The 16,499-nt window shown below is 41.4% G+C and overlaps 1 protein-coding gene across 1 annotated transcript in view; it reads left to right on the top strand.

Moving 5' to 3' along the window:
• Positions 1–16,181, top strand: part of UPK1B (uroplakin 1B) — a 37,753-nt gene extending 21,572 nt beyond the window's left edge. Inside the window, exons 5-8 of the mRNA XM_056109373.1 lie at positions 279–401; positions 7,550–7,729; positions 10,529–10,612; positions 15,114–16,181. Of these exons, the coding sequence (XP_055965348.1) occupies positions 279–401; positions 7,550–7,729; positions 10,529–10,612; positions 15,114–15,164 (438 nt within the window). The 3' untranslated portion in view covers positions 15,165–16,181. The remainder of the gene's footprint in view (positions 1–278; positions 402–7,549; positions 7,730–10,528; positions 10,613–15,113) is intronic.
• The last annotated feature ends 318 nt before the right edge of the window (positions 16,182–16,499 follow it).

Genomic DNA, 16,499 nt, shown 5'->3' with positions numbered 1-16,499 from the left:
AGACCAAAAAAAAAATCACTTTGCCTCCTTAGGGATTTGTGTGTTAACCGTCCATCTGTTGTTGTTGTTGTTGTTTGGAAACAGGGGCGGAGGTGTGGGGCTGAGGGGCTGGGAACACTCAGCAAAGCTCAGGAGTTACTCCTGGTGATGAGCAAGGACTATACGAAATGCCAGGGATTGAATCTGGGTTGGCCACAGGCCAGGCAAACCCTCTAATCACTGTACTATGTCTCCAGTCCCGTTAACTCTCCGTCTTATGTTTCCTCATCCCACCATAGTTCACACCCAACCTCTTCTTGAAGCAGATGCTTGAGAGGTACCAAAATAATACTCCTCCAAACAACGATGACCAATGGAAAAACAACGGTGTCACCAAAACCTGGGACAGGCTTATGCTCCAGGTAACGCCTTGTAGTCTTGGGTGCTGTTTTGAATGTAAACCAGCGTATGTGTGATTGGAAGGGCTATCTGTCTGATGGGAAGATAAGTCAGCCTCCAAGGGGGTTTTCTTTAAAAAGAGACTTGATATAAGCATAAAGGCCCTCCCGTTGATCGTCGATTTGCTCAGAGCGGGCGGAGGAATCGAACTCGGGGCTGGAGCGATAGCACAGCGGGTAGGGCGTTCGCCTTACACGCGGCCAACATGGCCGACCTGAGTTCGATTCCTCCGCCCCTCTCGGAGAGCCCGGCAAGCTACCGAGAGTATTCGATATGCCAGACACAGTAACAACAAAGTCTCCAATGGAGACGTTACTGGGCCCGCTCGAGCAAATCGACGATCAACGGGAGGGCCTTTACCTTTACCTTTACCTTTTGATATAAGCATATTCATCTAATCCTCTCATTTATTGGAGGAGGGAGGGAAATGTTGTATTCATTAATCAGTGAAATCCCTAGATCTCTATTTTATTTTGAAACATGACGTTGATCTCTGTTAAAGTTGCAATGGCATTATAAAAAAATTATATTGGAGTCTTAAAACTCAGGCATCACTTACATTAAAAGAAAAACATTGAGCTAAGGAGATAGCACAGGCAGTAACCGCCTGTGAAGGAAAGGGAGGGAGGGAGAGAGGGAGGGAGGGAGGGGGGAGAGAGGGAGGGAAGGTGCTCAAGAGACAATATCCATTTATTTTGCTTTTGCCTATTTAGTGCCTTTTCATATTTCCTATGAAAACCATGGGCTGCCTTGACGTGATCACGCAGTTTTTTTCCAACTAGCATTCAGACCTTATATCAAGACCTTAAATATCCATAATTCCAAGTCTTTCAGAATACCTGTTATCAGGTCTACATTGTTTTATGTATGTAAATTCTTAATCCCGTTCATTATTCCAGGTCTAGCTCAACTGTCTCACTGCCCCTCTAATTCTCTTCTACTTTCCTTACCCACCCAACCCCCAACAATTCAATCTATCACCAGCAAATTCCCTTCTTTGAACTGGTTTTACCGTCTCTTGCATCTGCCCTCTTTATTTCCTGCCTCAGTTTCTCTTTCTTTCCTAGTCAACACCAATGACTATAATTGAATGCAGTCTCCTGTTTCACCAGAAGACTTCCTGTCTCCTGTTGACCATGCCTGCTCTCCACCCTCTCATTTTTTCCCATTTCCTATGATCCATAAGACCTAGGAATTGCTTCAGTATCCTTTTTGCTCCCTTGATTACCATTCCATTCTCTTCTTTCATTTCTTCTTCAAATATATGAAGCTCCTGTTATCAGTCTATATTAACCATAGATAATGATACTTTCTGTGACATAGAAGGACTGCACTCATTTGTGGAGTATAAAATGACATAACACACGACTGACACCCAAGGACAGTAGATAGAAGGCTCAGGAAGATTGCTCAATAGTTGGAAGCCTGCCTCATGAGCAGGTGGGGAGAGGACAGCTGGAATAGAGAAGGGATCACAAAGAAAATGATGTTTGGAAGAATCGGTCGGGATTGGAGATGTATGCCGGAAGTAGATAAAGAACCAAACATGCTAACCTCTCAGTATCTGCATTGCAAACCACAATTCCCGAAAGTAGAGAGAGTATGGGGAATATTGTCTGCCATGGACGTAGTGGAAGGGTGGGAAAGGTGGGGGTATACTGGGGATATTGGTGGCAGGAAATGTGCACTGGTGGAAGAATGGTTGTTTGATCATTGTGTGATTGTAACTCAGACATGAAAGCTGATAACTGTATCTCACAGTGAATCAATGAAAGTTAAAATAATAATAATAATGTCTATTCAATCAAATTCAAGGGTCTTTCTTCTTTTCCATTTTGCTTTCTGGTGATTTAATTTCCAGGGAGCTTACATGTTAGCATAGAGAAATTGTGTTTCTTCTCAAAACCTTCTTTCTATACTAGCTTCTACTAACACTTGCTCAAGCGTAATCTTTAGTTTATTTATTAGTGATGTCTCTAATCTGTTATGTTGTCAAGAAATCAAGCCAACTTTCTTTTCATCTTCTTCCATTCATCTACTCTGCCCTGTTGGTTCTATCTGGGAAATATCTGGCCGCATTCTCTGTGCTACACTGGCAAAATAAAGCTGAGTTCTAGGCAATTTACTCAACTATGCTCAACAGATACTCAACAGATGCTCAACTATACTCAACAGAGCCTGCTACTGATATGCTCAGTGAGAGACTCCTAGTGGTCTAGTGAACTTCCAGAGAGGCTCTTTGACAATTGAGAGACTATTACTCTTTGTATCTGGGCATTAAACTACATTTAACCTTTACCCTATGCCCTAGAGTATGATATCCTAGAACAGAAATGGCACACAGCCCTCTCTCTGTCAGTGAACCAGACCCATTCTACCTTTTGCCATGTCGTATCTGATTCTCCTCCTCCCTTTAGTTACACAAATTCTTCTTGCCTTCAGGGGAGAAAAAATTTTCATGTCATATCAAATTTCTACCTTTTGTTTTTAATGGGTCTAGTATGAGTCAAAGTTGTTCAATTGCATGTTGGAGCCCATTCGTCGGTTTTGAACTCAGTTTAGTGGGTCACAACATCTTTTTAGTTTCAGATCTTTTAGGGGCTGCAGGCCCCTATAATGATGCTAGGAGACAATGTGGTCAAACCCAGTGGTGCTTTGGGGTTCACGGAACTCAGGGTCTCATATAAACTAGGCGTGGTCTTCACCATTCAAACTATGTCCTCCTCTTTTCAGCATTTTTAAATAAATAAAAAATAGTGATGTAGCATTAGTACAGTGGGTGGGATATTTGCCTTGCACACAGCCAACCCAAGTTTAATCCCCCCACCCCATATGGTCCACGGAGCACCACCAGGAGTCATTTCTGCATGCAGTCAGGAGCAACCCCTGAGCATCACCAGGTGTAACCTCCCCCCAAAAAAAGAAAGAAAGAGTTAATGTTTATGTATGTCCCACAGCATAAACAAAGTTTTATGAGAGCTTTGTTCCAGTTTTTACGAAGGTAGAGGGTAATGATTCAAATGGATTAAATTTTTTTTCAAAAGAAACCACTTATGTAAGTTTTGTCCTTTCCAGGCTAAGGGGTTGGAGTTTGTACTTAGCTTTTAAATTTCCCCCCAGATTATTCCTCCTAGTGAGACTTTCTTCTCTTTTCAAGAATCTCTTTTAGAAACCAATGTCAAAATTGTATCTTATCTTACTAGATTGTTTCATTCCTCATCTCTCTGGGGAAATTCATTTTAATGGGAAAGGTACTGAAGACAAATGAATTGTCTAAAAAAAGTAGAATTTTGTCAGGCAAAATACTTTTGCCACATTGAGTGTTTCACTTAAAACACTGTGAAAGTAGATGTTTACTCTCTGAATGTTTCCTTTTTAGCTGAGACTTTGTGTGAGACGGTGGCATCTATTGGCATGTTGCTTTATTGCAGTCCAGTTCTCACATCGCCTACTCCAAGCCATCTCCCCGAGATGAAGGGATGCGGGCCCACCAGGTCCTGCTACACTTCAGTTCTTTATTTCTGTTGGAAAAAGAATTCAAGGCTAAGACATTGTAGATTATAGCAGAGATTTAGTAAAGACAGAATACACACCCAAGGTGTGGATGCAGGCTCTCTCCAGGAAGAGAATTGCACTGGGTTTCAGGGGAGGAGGTTTTCCTAAGGAGAAGAGAGTGAGAGGTTGAGCATGAAGATTTGGGCATGAGCAGCATAACTGGGGTGGTGCCAAAGTTGAACATATAGATAAAGACTACGTGCTTACTTAGGGCTAGAGCGATAGCACAGCGGTAGGGCGTTTGCCTTACAAGCGACAAACATGGCCGACCCGAGTTCGATTCCTCCGCCCCTCTCGGAGAGCCCGGCAAGCTACCGAGAGTATTCGATATGCCAGACACAGTAACAACAAAGTCTCCAATGGAGACGTTACTGGGCCCGCTCGAGCAAATCGATGAACAACGGGAGGACTGTGACCTGTGACCTGTGACATGCTTACTCACATATCTGAAGTATGATTAGCATTTAATTATGCAACCTGGGGGGGGGGAGGGAGCAATGTAAGTTAATATGTGTTTGGGGCTTAATGAGGATTAAAATGAAATAAGGGGAGGGGTCTGTTTGCTGAGCACGCTGTGCCTTAGCCGAAACTGGTTTTCCAGAGTTCCCTCTCAGGAAGTTGGTAGCCACAGACTACCTGGGTTAGAAGGGTTTGTTTGCTTCTGGGCCTCCTCCCACAGTGCTCAGGCCTTAAACATTTGCTCTGTGCTCAGGGATCACTCCTGGAGGGACTCAAGGGACCACATTGGGTGCTGGGGATCAAACCCAAGTCAGCTGCATGCAAGGCAAGGGCCTAACCACTGTATTATCTTTCCACCCTCAGTCTTAAGGCCCTTTTGTCTCAAGATTCCTCTGTTCTTGGTTAGGCACAAGGTTCTCCCGTTGATCGTCGATTTGCTCGAGCGGGCCCAGTAACGTCTCCAATGGAGACTTTGTTGTTACTGTGTTTGGCATATCGAATACTCTCGGTAGCTTGCCGGGCTCTCCGAGAGGGGCGGAGGAATCGAACTCGGGTCGGTCATGTTGGCTGCGTGCAAGGCAAACGCCCTACCGTTGTGCTATCGCTCCAGCCCAGTTAGGCACAAGAGGGAGTCTAATATACTTCTCATAGCGATTTCCCCATACTGTCTCCTTTTCCCTTTTTCTCACTCCTCCACAGAACCCATCTAACTATCTAACTGTAGCATATGTGTGTAACTTATCTTTATTAACAAAAGTTAATAAGATTTTTTCTATTTTAATAGTTTTTCCTAGCTTTATTGAGATAAAGCTGTGTAATTTTGAAAGCATTAACACTTCCATCTTGTCACTTAATGTCATCTCATCTTGTGATGAGAACATTTAGTATCTTTCAACAATTATCCAGTGTAAAGTACAGATTGCTAACTATGAACACTGAAGCATAGATCCCCAGAACATAATCATTTTTTATATTAAAAAATTTTTAATAGTGAGACATCATGAGGTACAGTTGCAGACTTACACATTTTTGTGCTTGGGTTTCAATTATACAATTATACAGTGACCCATCCCTCCACTAATGCCCATTTCCCACCACCATGGATCCCAGTATCCCTCCCATCCCCCTTCCCCCCATCCCACCTGCGTCTGTGGCAGGGCATTCTCCTCTGTTCTCTCTCTCCTTTTGGGTGTTGTGGTTTGCGAAAGAAACATTGAGTGGCAATCATGTTTGGTCTATAGTCTACTTTCTGCAGAGAACATAATCATTTTAAACCCGGAACTTTGCACTCTTTGACCAACATCTGCCTTCTGCATAAGCATGAGACAAATGTAAGTAATTTTATTCAAAAGATAAAGTAATTTATCCCAAATCATGCATCAGTAGCAAAGACAGGATTTAAATGGACCTCTGAGTTCAGGTAAAGTGTTATTTTCTGTGTGAGAAGAACAGAGCTCTTCATAAAACAGTGTCAGTGCTCACACACTGGAAAAATCTACCTTGCCATTCTGAAGGAAGGATAGCTCAAACTTAATGACTTTTCCCTAAACTTTTAGCTCAGGTCAAAATGCACACTGATCACTGATTCTTTCCTTTGGTTATATGGTTCCACACTTCAGAGGCAAAGTAGAATATGCTTTTTTTAAAGTAGTTGATTTATCTTTAGGTTTGTTGGGATATATTTATTCTCAAAGTTAAAAGATCCTATAGTTTTAATTTCTCTCCTCAAAATACATTAGCAGAATTCATAAAGAGGAAGAAAGTAATGCAATCTGTTTTTAGCTTCTATCCTCAATTTTATCCGGGGGCTTACCATGCTAGCTTATGTGATCATTAGTTTTCCTTTTCTATGTGAAAACATAGTGGTGTGCACTAGACCTGGACCATTTTTTCCATTCAGTTTTCTCATGTTGTAAGTGTAATATATAATTACTCTAAAAATGTGTTTTTTTAAGATAGAAACTTAAAACTTGATATATCATCACTAAATTTTTTTAACTTTCTGATTCTCAATTTTCTCATGAGAATAATTATACTTCTTTAACATTGCTATACTGATATTAGAATTACTAAGAATTAAAGTTTTTTTAGGTTTAGGCATTGTATACTAAGTATACTAATGTAATTCTTACACTACATGAGGTGGGTACTATATTTATTCCAATTGTATAATCAAGGAAAATGAGTTTTTTTTTATTAGTGAAACACCATGAGGTACAGTTGTAGACTTACAAGTTTTTGTGGTTGGGTTTCAGTTGTACAATGATCAAGTACCCATCCCACCACCAGTGCCCATTCTCCACCCCCACCAATCCCAGTATCCCTCCCACCCCCTTTCCCCCATCCCACCCTGTCTCTGTGGCAGGGCACTCCCTTTTGTTCTCTCTCTCCTTGAGTGCTGTGATCTGCAGAAGAGACATTGGGTAGCATGTTCAATCTATAGTCTACTTTCAGCATGCATCTCCCATTCTGGGCGGATCTTCCCAGAACCCTTTATTTGGTGCTCCCTTCTCTATCTGAGCTGCCTTTACCCCTAGAGTGTGCAGCTGGCCTCTAAGCCATGGAGTGAACAACCTGGTATTTATCACAGCTGTTCTTGGGTGTTAGTCTCTTATTTTGTTACTTTATGTTACCCAGGTGAATGCGATCTTTCTATGTCTATCCCTCTCTTTTTGACTCATTTCGCTTAGCATGACATTTTCCATGTAGTACCACTTGTATGTAAATTTCATGACTTCATTTTTTCTAACAGCTACATAGTACTTCATTGTGTAGATGTACCAAAGTTTCTTTAACCAGTCATCTGTTCTCGGGCACTCAGGCTGAAAAATGAGATTTTGAGAATTTAACTTGTCAAAGGTTTACAAAGTCGTTAGCGATTAGTAAAGTAATAAACATAAAAACAGTTGGCAAATTCTAAACATTTAGCAATACCTTAAAAAGTTAGCAATACCTTCAGCTTTCCTTTGAGAATTTTTAGTAACTGTATCATAAGATACACCTCCATATTGTTTTCGTTCAAAAAAATCTTAGTGACTACATCAATGTGTCTAGCAAAAACCATGAAGAGGATTTCATGCCTTTCCTCTGCTGACAGGACAATTGCTGTGGCGTCAACGGCCCTTCAGACTGGCAGAAATACACATCTGCCTTCCGGAAGGAGAATATTGATGCCGACTATCCCTGGCCTCGCCAGTGCTGTGTTATGAGCAAACTTAAAGAGCCTCTTAACCTGGATGCCTGCAAACTAGGAGTGCCTGGTTATTATCACAGCCAGGTGAGTCCTCGCTCTTCTCAACACCTGCCAAACCTCTTCTGCTCCTCACGGGTAAATACTGTTAACAGTCGGTAATAACCTCTCAGTAAGGAATTGTGCCTCCTCTCCCCTAAATTTTAGGAAATATTAACTCTTTCCTTCTCTGTTAGTAAAATGGGAATGCTGATCCAGACCTAATCTGAAAGAGTTTACATTTAAAAAAAAACATGAGCATAGTAATAGCAAAATTCAGCTTTTTTAAAAAATTATAACTATCTGTACAATGCATAGAATTGGCATTTCAAAAAATAATTTATTTTAAACCAAAATTTGCCTTGTTAGTTTTTGAAAAATCAAAGTAATGGTAATTCTGAGAGTATATTTGTATATATGAGTGTGCATATGTGTCTATATATATAGACACACATATATGTGTACATATAATGTACATATGTATGTATCTATATTATAATGTATGCATAGATATATGTGTTAGATGCAAATATAAGGATTATAATTCTGGGTTCATTGGTCCCAGGAGTGCTTTGTGCAAATTCTGATAACTACACTTCAAGAATACTATGAGTGAATGAAGGAAGACCGTTCAATGATCTTTTAAGCACCCTTACAATAACTTAAGGGGGGAAAGCATCATGTAGAGGCAGTAAATGAAAAATGTATTGATAGTTTAAAAAACTCTCAGGCTCCAGGAGGGCAAGACCCAGTCCTGGGCCAAGCACCAAGCATCAGTGGTACCTTACACGTTTTTTGAAAAATGCCCCAATTGCCACTATAGGTCATGCTAAGAAATGATGCGCCCATAGAATGATGGAGCAAAAGATTTTCTCTGATTTTCAAGAAGGGCTTTGTTTCAGGTAAAGGGATATAGATGATAACCTTTTGGCATCTGTAAAGCAAGCCACGATGCCTAAAATAGAGAAACAGAAAGCTAGAGAGAGAAGAGAGGTGCTTTCTGTAGAGGCAAGCTGGGATGGGGGGGTGGGTTGAATTGGTGGGAGGGAAACTGGGGAGACTGGTGCTGGGAAATTGCACTGGTGGAGGGATGGGTGTTGGGATATTGTATAACTGAAACTCAATCATGAACAGCTTTGTAAGGGTCTATATAACAGTGATTCAATAGAAGAAGGAGAAGAAGAAGAAGAAGAAGAAGAAGAAGAAGAAGAAGAAGAAGAAGAAGAAGAAGAAGAAGAAGAAGAAGAAGAAGAAGAAGAAGAAGAAGAAGAAGAAGAAGAAGAAGAGGCTTTGTTTGGGTGATAGTCACACAGTGATCTGAATTAAGTGAGGAAATAATTCCACTCAAAGACAGAGAAAGAGTAAATTGCCTATGAAAAGACCCCAGATTGGGAGGAACAGTAACAAGATCAGCATGACAAGAGTCAAAATGAGTGAAGTCCATCTAGGAATGGACGTAGATATTTTCAGGCTTAACAGTCATAACATTTATGGGGTGCTTTGTCTTTTAAGAAAAGCAATTGGGGGCCAGAAAGGTCATTCAGAAGGTAAGGCACTTGCCTTGCACATGCAAACCCTGGTTGAATACCCAACACCACGTATGGTCCCCTGAGCCCTGCCAGGAGTAATCCCTGAGCTCAGAACCAGGAACAAGCCCTGAGCAGCACTAGGGGTGGCCCAAAAACAAAAACAAATTAGCAAAAAGGAAAATTAATTTCAAATATGTATATGCTTGCCCACAACTCACACATTCTCACTCTCCCTAGCATGTTCTCTCCAGCCTCAGAGACTTTTCCTTTGTCACATCTTTCCTCCTAAATCTTCCTCTCACAGACACACCTCATCTCCAGGGCTCTGTCCTCCACAACGCAGGGTTTCTAGTTCTTAGAATATCTCCCCATCCACACAGGGTTGGGGAAATGGGAGATACCCACAGTTCACTATAGCACCTTTGTGAGACTGAGTGATAGCCCTAATAAATGGGGTAGAAAACAGCCAGAATCCTTTTTTTTATTTTATAAAGTAGTTCACAATATTTGATTACATTTAATATTCAAACACCAGTCCCACCACCATTACATCTTCCCACCACTATATTTCGAATGTTTCTATCCTAAGCCCCAACCCCTGTCCCAAAGCAGAACCAAAACAATATATTTTGTATTATTTGCTATGAAAAACCACTTAAAATGCTACAAAAAAAGTATCCTGAGAGGAAAGAGTATGAAGATTGTTGTATTTCATCTAGGGGTCATTAAGACCTTCTGTAAATGATCACTAATGTGTTGTTAAAGGTTGATCTTTGTGTGCTTTTATATAAACATCTGTTTAAAAAAATTTTTCCTCTAAGACTGTTTCCCTCCTACTTTGAACACCATCAAATGTGGTGTAGTACTCTTAGAGTTTAGGTACGTTGTGTCCTATGAAGTGTCGCATGGCCAAGAATGCGGCCACGCAGTCCAGGAATAGGTTGACTCATGGGTGAGGCTCGTTCCAAGCATGGCAACTGTTGAGTTCTGGAGGTTTTCGGCTGCTGGGGCTGGATCCATTGGGGCCAGGAGGGGGTCTCACCCGCCTCCCTCTGGGGCACCCCGAGTAAAACAGCCTGGTGCGGGGGCCAGTGGCATGGTTATGGTGTCATGTTGTGCTCCCTTCTGGGAGAGAAGGACATTCGATCTAACAGCCAGAATTCTTTCCCTCAACAAGGCAATGTAAGTATCTAACTGTCCCCAGGTTGTGAGTTTTGCTAAACAGGACTTGGGGTGTTATTGATTCACATAGTGATCTGTGTTCTCACCCCTCTCCCTTTCTGGTCCCTTTGCTTTGTGGAATCAACGCTTCCTCCAGGGCTGCTATGAACTGATCTCTGGCCCATTGAACCGACAGGCCTGGGGAGTTGCCTGGTTTGGATTTGCCATTCTCTGCTGGACTGTGAGTACTTCAGGGTATTTGTATCTGTGAGAGAATGATGATGAGGCAAGACCTTCAGGTGGGAGTGCCAACCACACTAGCCTGGAAACAACCTCGGTTCTGGGGCCTCTCTGGCAGCTGGTGGGCCCAGAACAAGAACAGGGACAGTGAGGTGCTGTTGACTTGTTGCATGCAGGTGCTGGTGTTAATTCCCAATCAGGGAGAGAGAACAAGTCTGGCTGGCCAGATCTTTCTCCTGTCTGAGCTGGATGCCCCTGACAACTTCTCCAGGTCTTCTGATCTCATTAAATCATGGTAATTCGAGATCAAAGACAAGATCTTTTGAAGATTCTCCAGATGGCTTCTTCCAAAGAATTGCCTCCACCAGTCTCACCTTCGACCATATTGCCCACTTCGATTCATGTGCATGTTTCAAGAGAGAGGTTCAAGCCTTGGAGGCTTGGCTGCTCACCAAATCCTCCGAAGGGAGCTTTGAGGGGTTGGATCCTGACCTCAGAGAGTCTAACTCAGTTCGAATTGCACTAGGGAAAGAATCCAACTCCCCCACCACTACCAATGTGCCTGATTTGCCATCAGAATATAAAACCATTGCTTTGGGAAAGCAATCCCAAAATATGATTTCAGAACCCTTTATACTATCTAATATTATTGAGGATGTTACAAAGTGTTTTGCTATGAGTTGTATCTATTGGTATCTACCCTTTGGAAAATTAACACAAAAAATTAATACTGATTAACTCACTTATAAGTCAATAACATGTTAATGTTTAACTTTTCATGAAAAAAATAACTATTTTTCAAACTAAAAAATAGTGAGAAAAGTGGAAATGTTTCACTCTTTAATTGCATTAATTATTGTCTTAATTGTCTTAATTTAATTGGATTAATGGAAGACAACTGGATCCTCACATTTGCTGCTTCATGAAAGTAGTTATGTTTCTTAGGCTGAAGGATTTGACAAAACTCTATCTTAACAGAGATATGTCACTGTCACTGTCACTGTTCTCCCGCTGTTCATCGATTTGCTCGAGCGGGCCCAGTAACATCTCCAATGTGACACTTGTTACTGTGTTTGGCATATCGAATATGTCACAGGTAGCTTGCCAGGCTTTGCCATGTGGGTGAGATACTCTCGGTAGCTTGCTGGGTTCTCTGAGAGGGGCGGAGGAATTAAACCTGGGTTGGCTGGGTCAGCCGCATGCAAGGCAAATGCCCTACCCGCTGTGATATCGCTCCAGCCCAACAGAGATTTGTAACTAAAAAAATTTAATATTTTAGTAGGCTTATCTAAATATATTTTCAGTATCTTTCCTAGACACTACACAAAATTGGTCAAGTAGCAAGTAGTGTACTTAGGTGTTAGCTACAAGATGAAATATGAAACTCTGTCCACATACTCTTCAAATTGCAATATTGAGTACATAATACACAATACTGAGTCATCTTATACATTTCAGAACTCTTCTACTGGTGAATGAGTCTATAACATTATGCAGTAATTATGTGGGAAAACAGTTCACTGATATACCAATCTTTAATATTGACTGACTTATTCATGCAAAACAAAATAAAATGTGTTCATTGATATTGCAACATTGAAGAGACCTTAAATGTCAGGATACTTTTAAGCTCACAGTAACAAATACATGTTTTCTGATATTTCCTTCAAAGACAAATTTATCACTGCCAATAAATATTGTCAGTTGTTTGCTTGGAAGTGACAGGCTGTGAATTTTTGAGAAAATGCCTGCCAAACACCCAAATCTCAACACCATAGCTCATGTGTTAGTCTTTATTTCCAAGCAAAAACAGTGTTTATGAAAATAACGGGTAGTTCAGTGCACAACTCACATTTTTCCATAAGTCATACATATTTTACATATTTCCATGCATCACAAAACTACTTTATTCATACTTCCTCTGCATCATACAGAATATTTAAAAAGATAGATATGGGTCCAGAGCGACAGTACAATAGATAGGGTATTTGCCTTTTACCTTGATGACCCAGGTTCAATCCCCAGGACACCATATGGTCCCCTAAGCACTGCCAGGAGTGATACCTGAGGGTAGAGCCAGGAGTAAGATCTGAGTACAGCCAGATATTCCTCCCCCAAACCTCAAAAAAAGTACTCACAGGTGAACATTTAATACAATCAGGAATTCCCAATATTTCATCAAAAACCATCTCAAGTCAAATATTGGTTTTAATGCAGGTGAAGAGCCTTGATGAACACAAGGATTTTCATAAAGTAAAGTAAAGTAAAGGCCCTCCCATTGATCGTCGATTTGCTCGAGCGGGCCCAGTAACGTCTCCATTGGAGACTTTGTTGTTACTGTGTCTGGCATATCGAATACATCACAGGGAGCTTGCCAGGCTCTGCCGTGCGGGCGAGATACTCTCGGTAGCTTGCTGGGCTCTCCGAAAGGGGCAGAGGAATCGAACTTGGGTCGGCCATGTTGGCTGCGTGCAAGGCAAACGCCCTACCGCTGTGCTATCACTCCAGCCCTTCCTTGAGCAAATCGAAGGATTTCCATGCTCTTCCTTAATTCTTGCTCACATTGCAACAGATTTATCTTCCGCTGCTTTTGTACTACCAACCCAAAGATGGAAACAGTGAAAAAGGCAAATAAAGTCTATCTTTGTCCAAACAGTCTTAATATTCAGGTCATACCTCCCCAATAAAAGCCTAACTTTAAGAAAAATGGGTTAGAGTCAGGTTGCACTCAGTCGACCTGACTTTTATCCCCAGTACTGCATATAGTACCCCAAGCCCTGCCAGGAGTAAGCTCTGGCCTGGTGTGACTCCACCCCAAAAGCATATAGTAGTAAAAATAGAAAGATTGGAAAGATTGGATTGACATGAGAAACTGAGTTAAGCAAACATGGAAAAATGACCTTCCTCAATAGGCCCCGCATGACTCTCTTGAAGTATGACCCTCTTTACATTCTCAGGAACTCTCATGACACCCTGCATCCCTCTGCTATAGTCACTCCTCTGTAATGTGTTCGTCTTGGGGGGTGGGGAGTCTGAAACTAAGTACCACTTATACCCCCAGTGCATAGTTAAATGCATAATAACTTGCCAAAAGAATGAAAAGGGGTAATAGTGAAGGTCCTGTCTAGATCATGTTAACAGCAATCATGCCTCAAGCCTTTTGAGTATCTTAGAATTCCAGGACCATCTGAAACACAAGCATCAAATGGACTCCTGAAATTCTAGAAAGGAAGGGAAATGTAGTAAAGGTCTACTATGAACAAGGAGTCACATGCCCCTGAACCCGCACAATAGTAGCCATATAGGCGGCCAATCCCCCATCTTAGAAGAAATAGATTTTTTATGTTAATTTTATTGAATCACCATGAGATAGTTACAGGCTTTCATGTTTGGGTTATAACTACACAATGATCAAACACCCAACACCCAAACACCCAACCCTCCACCAGTGTATATTCCCCTCCACCAATATCCCCAGTATATCCCCCCTTTCCCATCCTCCTCCTGCCTCCATGGCAGACAATATTCCCCATACTCTTTCTCTCCTTTTGGGCATTATGGTTTGCAATACAAACACTGAGGGGTTATCATGTTTGGTCCTTTATCTACTTTCTTCACACATCTCCCATCCCGAATTGTTCCTCAAGCCACCATTTTCTTAGTGATCCCTTCTCTATTACAGCTGCCTTCTCCCCTTTGCTCATAAGGCAGGCTTTCACCTGTGGAGCAATCTTCCTGTCCTGTGTATCTACTATCCTTAGGCGTCAGTCTCATGTGATGTTGTTTTATACTCCACAAATGAGTGCAGTCCTTCTATGTCTGTCCCTCTCTTTCTGACTCATTTCACTTAGCATGATACTCTCCATGTCTTTCCATTTCTAAGCAAAGTTCATGACTTCATCTCTCCTGACAGCTGCATAGTATTCCATTGTATAGATATACCAAAGTTTCTTTAACCAGTCATCTGTTCTAGGGCACTTGGGTTGTTTCCAGGTTTTGGCTATTGTGAACAGTGCTGCAATGAACATATAGGTACAGATGTCATTTCTACTGTGCTTTTTGCATCCTCAGGATATATTCTGAGAAGTGGTATTGCGGGGTCATATGGAAGCTCAATTTCTAGTTTTTGAAGGACTGTTCATATTATTTTCCAGAAAGGCTGGACGAGTGGGAATTCACACCAACAATGAAAGAGCGTCCCTTTTTCCCCACATCCATGCCAGCACTGGTTGTTTTTGTTCTTCTGAATGTCTGGCACAGATCTTAGATACTGCAACTCCTTGCCTGAGTTAAGTATCTTGAGTTCTGTTACATATTCTTCAGACCATTCTAGCTGAGTCCCAGTGCTCATTCTGTCCCTAAAATGACGCTCAAGATTTCTTTAAAAACCGGGATCACCTATGTCTGAATGAACTTAACACCTTTTGCCCCTAGTATGTTTCTAGAAATTATTCCTTATTTATGTTCTGTTATTCTCTTTCCCCCCCCCCCTTGTATTCTAGTTTTGGGTTCTGCTGGGTACCATGTTCTACTGGAGCAGAATTGAATATTAAAATAAAGCATCGTCATCCTATCGCCTCTGCCAATGACTTCAATTTAAGGTGCTGAAGATGAGCTCTCCTAATATTTTCCATCTGTGCATTGTCCCAGGAACGCCTGCATCCTCACCAAAATGGCCAAGTCTGTTGGAATAAGCTTATTGAAACTCTAAAATTCTCATCACTCATGTTTTCACCTCAGTCAGCTACATTTTTGTAGACTGTAAGAGAGAAGAGATACGGAAAATGAATAATAAGAGTGCCCATCCCTGTTTATTTTTAATTTGAGGGTTAAAGACATTTCAAAAGAACTAATATTATCATGGCAAGCGAAGTCTAAGTTTGGAGAGCAAATCTGCCTGCATTTTTTTTATATTTTATAAAAAGAAACCTTCAAAGATTTTCCTTTATCTCAGCATTGTCTGGTGAAAGAAATAAGAAAAAGGCTGCTGAAACGTATCTTTTGCCTTTTGTTCTATGAGGTCCTCCACCTCAGGAGACTAAGATGGTTTCTTAATGCTACTCTGGGACCCTTTTATTCTCCAGAACAATGCCTGATTGTGAGTTGATCTTGAATTAACAATGGGTGAAATTTCCTGTCAGACATGGCAGAGTGATAGATGTTTAGCAAACTCAAACTTTCCTTTAATTAAAACTATGCAGGGGTCAGGGAGATGGCTCAAATGCTTGGAGCACATGCTGGGACGCAGAGACCTCCTGGTCATGCAAACACTGCAGGGAGAGACCCCCCGAAAACATTGACGCTGAGTACCACCGGAGATGGCTCAGAAACCAAAATAATTTTTCAAAAGATTATGTGGACTAGAGGGACAAAATAGTTGCTTGTTATATATTAATCAGTCTCAATTTAAAACACCTTTTAAATCGGGGATGTTGATACATGAGGGATTTCTAGCGACTCTGGCGTACTGTCAAAATATTTCTCTTCTAAACTGTTTCCATTTGTGCTCCTGAAAGAGGTTCTTAGAATTCTGTATTCGTCTAATATTTAAAAAATAAAGCAAACTTTTAACTATATTCACCTCCTTTTGTTTTCAATGGTGTCATCATGTATGAGTCGAATAAAACGGGTTTCCAACAGAACCTACTTGATTCATGGGAATTAAAGATAAAGGGGTGGAAATTGCAACAGGACAGGGCGTGGCTTCCAACCCAATGCCAGGCAACCCTGATCTACAATTACTTGGTTGTAATTTCTCCCTTTACTTCACTCCTGTGGTGATAGAGCCATCACTGCTCAGTCCTGCCCTCCCTGTGCTTGGAAACAATGGAGGCATCTCTCTTTCCAACCACCAAGCTGTGCCCACCATAAAGAAAACATTTCTGCTC

Source organism: Sorex fumeus, unplaced genomic scaffold, assembly GCF_029834395.1.
Source record: "Sorex fumeus unplaced genomic scaffold, SorFum_2.1 ptg000265l, whole genome shotgun sequence".
NCBI lineage: Eukaryota > Metazoa > Chordata > Mammalia > Eulipotyphla > Soricidae > Sorex > Sorex fumeus.
The sequence above is the reverse complement of the archived record's forward strand: the minus strand, read 5'-3'. Positions and strand labels throughout refer to the sequence as shown.